At 58.2% G+C, this 12,133-nt stretch overlaps 2 protein-coding genes across 6 annotated transcripts in view; both read left to right on the top strand.

The window, feature by feature from the left end:
- Window positions 1-6,638, top strand: part of ARID5A (AT-rich interaction domain 5A) — an 8,247-nt gene extending 1,609 nt beyond the window's left edge. The window contains exons 2-7 of the mRNA XM_019514392.1: window positions 428-567; window positions 2,703-2,871; window positions 3,195-3,247; window positions 3,620-3,717; window positions 4,136-4,262; window positions 4,471-6,638. Coding sequence (XP_019369937.1) covers window positions 428-567; window positions 2,703-2,871; window positions 3,195-3,247; window positions 3,620-3,717; window positions 4,136-4,262; window positions 4,471-5,703 — 1,820 coding nt within the window. The 3' untranslated portion in view covers window positions 5,704-6,638. The remainder of the gene's footprint in view (window positions 1-427; window positions 568-2,702; window positions 2,872-3,194; window positions 3,248-3,619; window positions 3,718-4,135; window positions 4,263-4,470) is intronic.
- A 3,034-nt stretch (window positions 6,639-9,672) lies between these two features.
- Window positions 9,673-12,133, top strand: part of KANSL3 (KAT8 regulatory NSL complex subunit 3) — a 32,910-nt gene continuing 30,449 nt past the window's right edge. For 3 of the 5 annotated variants that reach the window (XM_019514386.1, XM_019514391.1, XM_019514390.1), the window contains exons 1-2: window positions 9,694-9,780; window positions 10,360-10,607. In XM_019514386.1, the coding sequence (XP_019369931.1) occupies window positions 10,393-10,607 (215 nt within the window). In that variant the 5' untranslated portion in view covers window positions 9,694-9,780; window positions 10,360-10,392. Of the gene's footprint in view, window positions 9,781-10,355; window positions 10,608-12,133 lie in introns of all 5 variants that reach the window. The other 2 variants (XM_019514388.1, XM_019514389.1) reach the window with 2 other exon arrangements.

Raw genomic sequence — 12,133 nt, 5'->3', positions numbered from 1 at the left:
GGCATCTTGGCAGCGTCATGGTGTGGCACCAGGGTCCCTACAGCAGGCCTGAGGTGAAGCCGAGAGGCTCTGTGGCCAAGGGGGGTACAACTAGGGGACTGTCAGCCAGGGCTGGGATGGGGGGTCTTGGCTAGCTCTGGCCACTAGAGGCACCTGCCTTGGCCATGCCGGAGCTGCTGAGGCAGCAGGGGGGACACGCACAGCTCTCCCTCAGTTCCAGGAAGCTGCCCTGAAAACGAAAGTGCAGGGTGCTGTTGATAAATGCAGGAAACGTGTCAGCTACGTAGCCTCATTCTTGGAAAGCCCAGCATGGGCCCTCTCTGCCCCCCCCCACCAACTGGCTGGGTGGCCTGAACTGCCCTTACACTGGGGACAGGCATCTGCCAGGCTCCCTCCTCAGCGGCCTGTCTCCTCTTCCTCCCCACAGCCCCTAGTCCTAAAGGGAAACACCAGAAGAAGGTGCCGCCTGCCATGGAGGAGGAGAGTGAGTCTCAGCCAGGTGCTGCTGATGCTGCTGCGCCGGATGCTGAGGAGAACCCAGGTCCCACTGACTCCACAGCCCAGGCGGTGAGTGCAATGGGGCACCACATCCCCTTCTGAGGGTCCTGGGATGCGCCCACATGCCGGAAGATGAAGAAGCTGGGGGGAGCCATCTCTTCAGCTGCCCCTGCGAGCCAGCATTGGGGGTTGGGACTAGTCCAGCCTGCATACACAGCACTTGAACCACCCCAAGCAGGCTCCTGCTGGCCTCAGTCTTGGCTGCTTGTTACCAGCATCCATGGCTGGGTCAGGCCAGGGTTGATCCTGTTCCTTTTGGATTGAGGGGCAGCAGCACAAATTGTGTGTCCCAGGGTGAGCATGGGGGCAGGGGCAGGTGGGTGTTTGTCCCCTGGCCCCCTGTGCCCTCTCCCTGGCACTGAGGCAAGGGAGAGTTGGAGGAGCTCCATGGAGCCATGGGTTCCAGGCCAGGCTGGGACTTACAGCTGGGCGTGACCCGCAGTGTGGAAACCCAGCCCCGCACCCTGGCAAAAGGGGACTGGTGGCTACACACAAGGGCCTCAGCTCTTCCTGACTTCTAGTTCCATTGTTGGAGGCTGCTGCCTATGTGGCAGCTGAATGAGTGTGCCAGTCTCTCTTACACTTGTGCATAAGGGGGGGGGCTCACGGCCATGGCAGAGCATCCCATGGTGCCGTGGACCACAGCACAGCCAAGGTGGTGCGGCCCATCACGGCATAAAGTACATGGGTTCTGGGATGCATGTCAGGTCTTTCCTTGAGGCTGGGAGCTCCCCAGAGCCTGTCAGTGGCTGGACCCTAAGCCCCCGGCCACCACCTTCCATAAGGCCGTGGCCTGGTGCAGAGGTGGCGCCACTGTGGACATCTAATTGGTCGGATACCCTGGAGCTGTTATGAGAGGCATCCTTGCCTTCAGAACCAGACCCATGGGGGTCTTTCTGGCATGTTGTCTCCCAGCACCAGGAAACACAGGGCCTGAGGGGGGCACTGGTCATCCCTGAGCAGTTGGTTGCAGGGTAGAGGGGAGATTTCTCCCCTTCAAGGCCAGGGGCCAGAGCATCTCTCTGCTGAACCCAAGCTGCCTCAACCCCATGGGGCATGAGAGACAGCAGGGGTGGCTGGGCAGGGCCAAAGATATCCAGCAAAGCCAGGCCTGCAGTGGGCGAGATGAATTTGTTGGGTCTCAGTCCAACTTCTGCCAGGCAAGAGATCCTTGCCATGCCCTATTGGGGCAGGCATACGTGGGCAGGGACTCTGCCAAGGTCCTGGCAGGTTTGGCGAGGAATGGGATAGCAAGCCAGAGATGTGCCCAGCAGCTCTGGCCTCTTCCCCCCCTCCTCCCCCCTTCCCCCACCTAATTTCAACTCTGCTGGGGCTTAAAAAAACAAACCTCCCTCCATCCTCAGAGGCTGGGCTTGTCTCCGCCTGCGGCGAGGAGAGACAGAAGAAGTAGCGGAAGGGGAGAAAAAAAAGCAAAGAAAGGGGTCTCTGGAGCCAAGCAGCTGCTTTGCCCTAAAATAGCAGCGAGTTTTCTAACTCCGGAAAGCACAGAGCAAACACGAAGCGTGTTTTCAGCTCAGTGTGAGGCTGGGGGAGCAGAGAGGGAGCGAGAATCTCCGTCATTCTGTTTTCCTGGAAACCGTTCCCCGTTCGTGCTCTGCTCTGACCAACTTGGCCACCTGCCCGGGTGGGAGGAGCCGTGGCTGTTGCTGCTAGAGCCGGTTGGGTGCTGTGGGCCATGGGGCTGGAAGAGGGGAAAAGGCCCCAGAGGCATGGGGGTGGGCTCTGGTGATGAGGTAGAATGGCCAAGGCAGCGTTGACTTCTGAGTAGCGGTGCCATGGGACATGTCTTGCCCTGCGAGTCTGGGCTGCCACCTGGGACTTTAGGGTTTTCCAACGGGCTCTCGCTGGTTGGGGCCCAGACTCCTGGGCTCTTTCTCTGGCTGCTTTGGGAGCAGGATGATCTCGTGGTCAGGGCAACGGGGAACTCAGAGCCTGGACTCCTGGGCACTCTCTCTCTCTGGCTGCTTTAGGAGTAGGGCAGGCTTTCGTGGTCAGAGCAACAGGGGATTCGGGGCCTGGACTCCTGGGTTCCCCTCGGCTCTGCCAGGACCATGGCCGAGGTCGCGCCAGCTTTGGCAGCTCCCGGCCCCCGTGGCTGAGCGTGGGGCTGTCTGTCTTTGCAGGCTGGTGGCTCTGAGGGGGAGCAGAGGGGCCCTGCGGGGGAGCTGGGCGAGGACGCAGCCTTGACCGGTGAGAAGGAGGAGGAGCAGGCCTTCCTCGTTGGCCTCTACAAATTCATGAAGGAACGGCGCACGCCCATTGAAAGGATCCCCCACCTCGGCTTTAAGCAGAGTATGTCCCCGGCACCTCTCGGGGCCTCCCAGAATCCTTTGCTGGTCCCAAATCTGCCAGACTTCTTTACTGACAGCCACAGGCAAGACTTCTGTCTGTGTGGCACCTTGCCTGTGCCAGGCTGGCCTGGGCAGGGCCCTGATGTGGCAGCACCCCAGGGAGGGCTGCAGCCAGGTCCTGTGGTCACTGCAACCCCCCAGCATGGCTGAGGTCCCCCAGGCCCACTTGAGCAGGCTGAGGGGGGGCAATACTCTGGCTAGGGCATGAGGATTGTTCCCCCTGGGCCCTGCCCTCACTCTGCTCCCGTCCGTGTGTCTGTCCAGTTAACCTGTGGAAGATCTACAAGGCCGTGGAGAAGCTGGGTGCCTACGAGCTGGTGAGCGGAGGGGAGGGGCTGGGATCACATCCTCTGGGCCTTGTGCCCAGCTGGCGACTGCCTATACTGGCCCTGGAATAGGGGGCAGCAGAGCTCCAGCCATGGGGCCAGGCAAGGGGAGCTTCTGGGCTCTCCTGGCTTGCTGAGCTGGGAACATTGGGACCAAAGCTTGGAGCCAGATCCCAGCTGGTTGTGGCCCCTGGGGATGGGTGGGAGAGCAAGTCAGAACTTGGCAATGCTCCAGCTGCAGCTCTCCTGAGCTGTCATTGCCCCCCAGATCAGGGCTCTGCTCGCCCAGCCACACCCTAGGGCAGGGGTACATGAGGAAGGTGCTGGGCACATCCTGGGGCCCTCACCTCCCTCCCACCACAGGTCACAGGCAGGCGGCTCTGGAAGAATGTCTATGATGAGCTGGGCGGGAGCCCTGGCAGCACCAGCGCAGCCACCTGCACCCGGCGCCACTATGAGAGGTACGAACCCCCACTGCCTACTGCCCCATGTGCCACCTCACCTGTCTACTCCCTTGCTCATGGCCTGGGGGACTCCAGGTCTCAGCTCCAAGCCCTGCCACTGTCCCTGTTTGTTCTCCATCCATTGACTCTCTGTACCTCAGTTTCCCTAAGGGTGCAGTGAGGGCTGATACGCTGGCCTGGCCTGGCCTGGCAGGGAAGTGTGAAACACCCTCAGACCCCATGATGGGACCACTGGCTGCACTCACCAGGATCTAGTGCCACCTCTGGAGTGACCACAGGGCCACGGGCCCACTGTTCTGCACTGGTTGCTTGGCTTCATTGCAGCTGCTGCAGGGCCATGCTCTGGCTGGCAGAACCAGGCCCAGTACTGGCCGTGGCTGCAGCCCCCTGATGGCATATGCTTCTTTCGTGGCAGGCTGGTTCTCCCATATGTGCGGCACCTGAAGGGCGAGGATGACAAGCCACTGCCCCCCACCAAGCCCCGGAAGCAATACAAGGTCTCCAAGGAGCCGCGGGCCAAGAAGGAGAAGAGCCGGCAGCAGGTGCAATGGTTGGGGGGGAGAAGCTGACATGGGCTCATCCCCAGGGTCTCCTCCAGGACCGCCCCATGCATGGAGCCTTGGGATCTGGGTGCTAGGAGAACACCAGGGGCAGCAGGGAGAAGGAACACAGCTGGCCAGGAGCCTAGGGTGGGAGAGCAGTGGACCCAGGGGCTACACCTCACCCATGCCTCAATCCCTCTGGTTGTAGATTCCACTGGAGAAGACAAAGCTGGATGCTGCCTCCACTCCCCAGCCTGGCAGGGAGGTGGTGCTCGAGCAGAACCAGCCCCGGGATCCCAGTGAGGTGGCCCAGCCCCCCACCGGCTGCCATGGCCACTGTGAGGCCCTTGGCTGCTCAGAGGCATACCAGCGCCTCTTCTCCAGCTTCTACTTCAAAGGCAACCACCCCATCATGTCCCCCCTGGCCAAGAAGAAGCTGCTGGCTCAGGTGAGCAAGGCTGAGGCTCTGCACTGCCCTGAGGGCCGTTGCCGCGAGGGCTGGATGTCAACTGGCCCCTGCCACAGCCCAGACCACAGTGCTGCCAAGCCCCAACGCCGTGAGGATGGCTGGAGCCCTGGGCCACAGCGGGATGACACCGTGGACCCAGCCCACTCCTGCCCCCTGAGCACAAATGAAGGGGCGCTGAGCCCACAGGCTGAAGAAGGGAACCTGGGCCGACGCCTCTCACCGGTGCCCACCACCTTCACTGGCTGCTTCCGGGCCTACCAGGGAGAAGTGCTGAAGCCTATGAGTTGCCGCCCACTCAGGGCCCCTGCCGGCTTCCCTGATACCTCCTTCCTCTGCCAGCCTCCCAGCAAGGACCCACACCTGCCTGACCACACACGGAGGGAGCTCAGAGAGCCCCTGGAGGGGACGGGCTTCCGGCAAGGGAGCAAGGCTTTGGCCTTCCCTGCCAGCAAAGCCTGTTGGGTGGCTCCTAGCTTGGCTAGAGTCAGCCCTCAGCCATCGAAGCCTGGGCAGAGCCTGGGGCTGGGCAAACGTGGGCCAGAAGATGGTGGCTTTGGCCCTGGGAAGAAGCTGAGGGCCGTGTCCCCGTTTGTCAGGGAGGCAGAGCCACGGGAGGCTTCGCCTGGCCTAGCCAAGCCACAGGCCATGGCACCTGGCTTTCCCACACTGCTGCCATCAGCCGGCCCAGATACCTACACAGGGACGATGCTGAGGTTTCCACTGAGCTTGGCTGGCTCCAGGGAATCATCGCCACTCGCACCATCCCTCAGTCCCTTTGTCATCCCAGCCTTCCCAGGCCCTGTGATCACTGCCCAGACCTCTGAGCTGTGCCGGCCACTGGCGACCAGCCTGGCACACTACCCCACATCCTATGACAACTCACAGCGGCACCGCCTCTATCCTGTTGCCACATGGCACAGCCAGCCTTCCTATGCCTCCCCCCACGGTTTCCACCGCCCCACCAAACTGTAGCCTCTGGCCAGGATGTTCTGGGCCAGGACATAGGGGCTTGCTGTGATGTACCAGGCCACCTGGGAACATGTGATTCACCCACATAGGCTGCACCATGGCTATGGATCCCACAGTCATGTATGACAAAGGGCCAAGGGAAAGCATCACATAATCCGGACCTTGGGACCATGGAACTGTTGGGATCAGACGCTGTCCCCCTTGACAGGGCTCTTGTAGCAATGTGTTATGGGAAGGGGCTTTACATAAAGTTAGAGCATGTTGGAGGGGTCTCACAATCATACTGTGGACTTCGGTGATAAACCTGCCTGAGAGGAAGAGAGCCTCTGGGGTCTCCTGGCTCTTGGGAGCCAGTGCAGGAGAGGGAAAGGAAAGGGGACCTGTGGCTAAATCAAGTTGGGTATCCGAGTGTGTGTCTGAGTAGGCAAGTGTGCGACACTGGTAAGTATGACTGAGTGAGTGTGTGATGGATTGAATGTGTGCGTGCATATTGTGCGACTGCGTGTTTGTCAGTGTGTGATACACCGAATATGCGTGTGTGCATGATGGACCGATCACAGGTATGTCTGCATATATGATAGTGCATGTAAGTGTGTGATGGACTGAATGTGTCTGTGTGACTGTTTATGAGCATGTGATGGAGCGAATGTGCATGTGACTGCAAGGGCAGGATTGTGCATATGTATCGTGCATGACTGCATGTTTGAGTGTGATGGATTGAGTATGCGTTTATCTGTACGACTGCATGTTTGTGAGGGTGTGACAGATTGAATGTGTGGGTCTTTGAGCATGTATATCAGTGTGTGTGACAGGGTCAGGGTCAGGATCAGGCCCTTTCAAAGGAGGCGGGCGCTCCTATATCATATTGTCTGCAATATAACACACACCTTGGTTTTGAAAGCCAGAGCAAAGAATAAAAGATTTTTTCTTGTAATGAGTACTGGAGTAGCAGCAACCAGGGATCCCAGCCTGCTCTGTGTTCTGCTCCTTGGGGATTGCAGCAGGTTTGGCGCTTAGTTTCACCCACCAACTGGCAGCCCTGTGCCCATATTTCCCACCTATTTCATGCACCTGGTTTCCAGGGGAAGGGAAAATCTGGGTGCTGCTGAGAGATTGCTACAAGTGATCAACTTTTGGGGCAGGTGTGGCCCATATTAAACCCTGCCTCTTCCTGCTCTGGCCCTGCCCCCCAGTAAGCTTCATGTCACAAGGGTGCAGGACTGGGCGCTACCATGGCTCTTGGTTCTGATAGGATCCCTTTGAGGATATGCCCAACAGGGACCTGGGCAACTAACAGACTGTTAGCTCAAGAGGTGATGTGGTCCTACCACTTTTTGCCTGGACTTTCAGCCCATGGGTCTCCTGGTCCTCTGGCATCCCGCAATGCTCTGCTCCCGTTCCAAGGGGTGTGGAGGGTCACTAGGAGCCAGTGGCACAGTGCTGTGAATGAGGCTTTCCTCTGTTTCCCTCCATTCCTGGGAGACTGCTAAGTATCCCACCTTGTGGGGAAAGGCTAAAAAAATGGGGGTGACATAGCTTGGGGAAATGAAGAGTGAGGCCAATTTGATCACCCTCTTCAAACCCCTAAAGGATGACAACAGAGAAGATGGAGACGGGCCACAAGGGACAGGCTCAGGAAAAAGCCAACCTATTACATGGGTACTTTGCGTCAGTCTTTCATCAGTCCCATGGGATGCCCATGCCAACCATGGGACAGGAAGGTCCGGGTGAGGGAGATCCCCTGCCCTCCATCAATGCTGACCTTGTGAAGGAACATCTCGAGAGGCTAGATACCTTCAAGTTAGCTGGCCCTGACAATCTACACCCCAGGGTACTCAAGGAGCTGGCGAGCATCATAGCCCAGCCCCTGGCATGGATCTTTGAAAACTCCTGGTGCTCTGGTGTAGTGCCCAAAGACTGGAAGAAGGCCAATGTGGTGCCTATCTTCAAGAAAGGGAGGAAAGTGGATCTGGCTAACTAGGCCCATCAGCCTGACTTCTATCCCGGGGAAGGTTTTTAATAAACTTTTCTAAGAGGCCATCCTTAATGGACTGGCAGATGCCAACATCCTGAGTGATAGCCAGCATGGGTTTGTTGCGGCTAGGTCTTGCTTGACCAATCTCATTACCTTCTACGACCAGGTGACCTATCACCTGGACAAGGGAGAAGAGATTGATGTCATATATCTTGACTTCAAAAAAGCCTGCGAGCTGGTATCCCATGATCACCCTTGGCAAAACTGGCCAATTGTGGCCTTGGGTCCACCATGATCCGCTGGCTGGGAAATTGGCTCCGTGGTCGGACCCAGAGGGTAGTAATTAATGGAAGTCAATCATCATGGTGCCCTGTGACGAGTGGGGTCCCCCCCCAAGGCACTGTCCTTGGACCCATATTGTTCAACATCTTCGTTAATGATGTGGACACTGGAGTCAGAAGTGGACTGGCCAAGTTCGCCGACGACACCAAACTCAGGTGTAAAACATCAGGGCTTGGCCAATTTTCTGATGATTGGGGTACACCCTTGGAATGGGCTGCCAGGGGGGAAATCTCCATTCCCCAGACATTTTCAAGAGCAGGTTGGACGGACACTTGGATGAACTGGTTTAGGGAAGGCTGATTCTGCCTACAGCAGGAGGCTGGACTGGATGGGACCTTCTAAGGTCCCTTCCAGCCTGATTTTTTTTCTAGGGCCCTACTGCATATAAACAGCTAAGGCATGTCTCAGCTGTCCACAATGGCCTTCTGGGACAGGGCAAGGGGTTTTGGATGGGAGGAGAGCAGTGGGTATGCTAGAGCTCGACTTGAGCAAGTGTGGTCAGAGTTACAGACTCACAGGGCAGCCAGGCTGGACCAGCCCCATCCAGCCCCTGTTGACATGTTCTCGTCTGAGCTGTTCCTAACACCACACACTTCAGTGACCAGGTCCAGGGACCTTGAGAGACCTGACTGTGCCCCAGGTGAAGCCAGGAGAAGGCTGGTGGTACCCTGCTGCTGCCAGGTGGCTCCAGTGCCCTTGAGAGACCTCAGACAGAGACTATGCCCTTGCTGCAGAGGAAGCCAACCCCCCCAATTTGTACCTGTCTGACTTGGTGGGGGGAGGGCAGGATTCCTGACCCCAGTGCTGCATCAGTCTGACTGGAGAAGCAAGACCTTCTAGCCAGAACCCTCTAGGTTTAAGTCCGAGCAGAAGCACAGACCCAGCCCAGTCACCTTCCCAGCAAAACCCTGGGAAACACCAAGACCCTCCCTGTATTTGCTGGGGGGCAATGCGCATGCCCAGACGGCCATGCAGAGCTGCCCTTGGCCACAAGGTGGCATCATGCCTCCGTGTACCAGCCCCTGGTGGCCATGGGCAGGGCAGTGGCAGTAGCGGGGGGACCGGGGGGATCAGGGTGACTAGCTGAAGTGGGGAGGTAGGAGATGGGTCAGCTTGGGAGGGGGTGGCGCTCGGGAGGGGATTAGGGGCAGTTTGAGCAAGTGCCACCGACTCCAGTGTGGCCACGAGCTAGCAGTGCTGAGATTCGGGGGCGCTGGGGCTGAGGGGGAATCATCTCCAGGCAGGACCCTCTAGCCAGGACCCTCCGGGGTTGAGTCCCAGAGACAGCGTTGGCCAAGCCCAGCCGCCCTCCCCAGCCTGGGCCACAGCCAACGCCCACCCAGCCCTGCTGAGGAAGAGGGAAACCCGCGATCCCTGTAGCAACAGAAGAGAGGACCTGGGGCTGGTTGCCAGGGGTGGCATTTGGGCCCGGGGGCCTGGGTCTTGTGGGTGCTGCCGGGCCAGGGTGGGGTGGGCGCAACAGAGCCACGGCGCTGCCCTGGTCACTAGGTGGCAGCTCTCGTTCACCTGCGCCTGTCTCCGGAGGCCGCTGCCCAGACGCTCCCACAGCCGAGACCCACCCCGCCGCCCTCCAGGCTCCGCTCCGTGGATCCCGTGCTCCGGGCTTTTTGATCGGCGCATGCGCAGCAGGCGGGAAACGCCGCTCCAGGAAATCTTGGTTCCGGTCTTTGCGGCCGGTCAGGCAGTGGCGCGTGCGCAGTAGGCGGCAGGCCCAGGCCTGAGGCGGCCGCGAGCCCTGGACGGTGAGTGGGGTCTGCCCCGCCCTCGGGCCGCGCCGGGGTGGGGGTCAGGGGTCATGAGGGACTGGGAGTAGGGAGCACTGGGGAGGGGTCAGGGGTCACACGGGCGCTGGGTCATGGGGTGCAGGGCTCATGGCTGCTGGGGTCGGGGTCACGGAGGTCGCAGGGATCGGGGGCCACTGGGGCAGGAGGGTGCTGGGCTCAGAACAGTGCTGCGTTCGGGGGCGCTGGGGACAGGAGGAGCTGGGTCATGGAGGCCCTTGTAGGGGAGGGGTGCTGGGGCCAGGGGCTGTGGTCTGAAGGTGCTAGGGTCAGGGACATAGCGGGGAGGAGTTTGGTGTTGTGGGCAGGGGTCAGCAGCGCTGAGGGTAGGGGGTACTGGGTAACGGGTCTGGCTGGTGGAGTCAGGGTCATCATGGTGGTGGGAACGGGCCGTGGGTCACCGGGTGCTGGGAACTCCTGGGCAGCAGGGACACAAGGCGCTGCTGGGGTCTCTAGGGCCAGAGGTGAAAGGGGAGAAGGGGCCAGAGCACCAGGCCCATTTCTCTGTTTCGTGCTCACCCCCTGTCTCTCCTAAGTCAGGCAGCAGGATGCGGGGCTGAAGCCCACAAAAATATGTGGGGCCGAGCCACTGAGCGCGACTTCCAGACGTCAGCCCACAGGATGGGGACCTCTCTGCTCTTCCAGCTCTCTGTCCATGAGCGAGAACTGGACCTGGTCTTCTTGGACCACAGCTACGCCAAGCCATGGAGCGCCCACCCCGACGCCAGCAGTGCCCGACCCACACGCACACTTTTTGTCACACCACGGCGGCACCAAGACACTGCCATGTAAGCACAGGCCTGCTCCAGGCTCGGGATTACTTTCCCAGCAGGCATAAATACCCCTGTAGTTTCTGGGGTAGGGCATTGGCCGGGCCTTCATCTCCTCTGCCACTACCAAGGAGTCCTTGGTGCTTCTTGTTTTGTGTAGTTGTGGGGAGCATAGCTGAAGAATACAAGGCTGAGGAGTTCTCAGATATTTGAAGCGTCATTCTGCAGAGGATGGGGGTAAATTGTTCTTTGTGGCTGCAGGGACAGAGCAAAGGGCAATTATCTTAAATTATGGTAGGGGACATTGAGGTTGGAAATGAGGAGGAACTTTCTGACCATGAGGGGGTCCATCTTTGGAACAGGCTCTCCAGAGAGGCAGGGAATCTCAACTCATGGTCCCCCTGCTTTGCCTGGAGCTGGTTCAGGTGTGATGTCTTGTGTGATGTCAAGGTTACCAGCAGTTTTATGAAGAGTTTAGATCATAGATTTGTCAGGGATGGTTTGGACAGGGCTGATCCTGCCTCAGGCAGGGGGTTGGACTAGATATGATCTCCAGAGGTCCCTTTTAGCCCAACTGCTCTGTGATTTCTACAATCTGTGGCAATGGGATAGTTTAGTAAGGCCTATTTGTTGTACTGAAGGGATGGTGGACTGAGACCTGCCAAAGAAAACTGTGAGCCTCCCTCCATGAAGGAGGGCACTGAGGACACACTAGCTAATTACAGGGGGCAAAAAATGAAGAAGCAGAGGTGGGAGTGAAGTCATAGCTTACTAATGAAGGATCCAAAAGGGGATGCTAAGCAGAGGACACCAGCCAGTGCTCATTGCCCCCCAGGTGAGTCTAAGGAGCCTGGGAGGCTGCCAGTGAAACTCTGTCCAGCAACATGAGCAGAGGAGTAACAGAAAAACAGTGCTGTAATAGCTCAGGTTCCCTTAGCCAGAGCCTCCTTCCTGGTTGGTAGATGACCAAAGAGAACAAACAGAATTGCTAGGGTGGCTATGTGGAGGGGGTGACCCCACACTTGACAACATTCACCTAAAATATGTGAAAAGCAGGCGGCTTCGACAAAGGTAACAAGGGTTTTTGGTGATCTCTTTTATTGGCCCTGTTGTGTGAAGCAGGCTGTTTTCCCAGCCCCAAACTTTGTGCCCAGAAGCGTGTCTAACATCTCTCTTGACTTCAGTTGCTCTAATGAGAAGAGATCACCAAAAATAACACAATGCTGACTTCTCATGGTTACAGAACTCCAGCTGTTGATGAGGTCAGTACTTTTAAAGCACATGAACACCCAGCAGCTAAAAGTGGTGGGGAGCAATTTTGTGTTGGAGAAAAGAAACTGATTGGAGGTGAAAAGGATCTTGAGGGAAATGCTTTGAAATTGTCCAAAGGTCACACTTGGCTATTGGTAGGTGATACGTTCTTGCCCTTTCCTTTGAAAGGATGGATGGTAGAGACATTGCAGTTAACTCCAGTAAAAGAAAAGGAGGCTTGCTCCCAAAGGAAAGGAGGGGTCATCACTAAGGAGGACTATTCAGCAGTTGCT

The sequence above is a fragment of the Gavialis gangeticus genome, unplaced genomic scaffold, assembly GCF_001723915.1.
Source record: "Gavialis gangeticus isolate Ggan-Ray unplaced genomic scaffold, GavGan_comp1, whole genome shotgun sequence".
In the NCBI taxonomy this organism is placed as follows: domain Eukaryota; kingdom Metazoa; phylum Chordata; order Crocodylia; family Gavialidae; genus Gavialis; species Gavialis gangeticus.
Note: the sequence above shows the minus strand (reverse complement) of the source record. Positions and strands in the feature narration are given on the sequence as shown.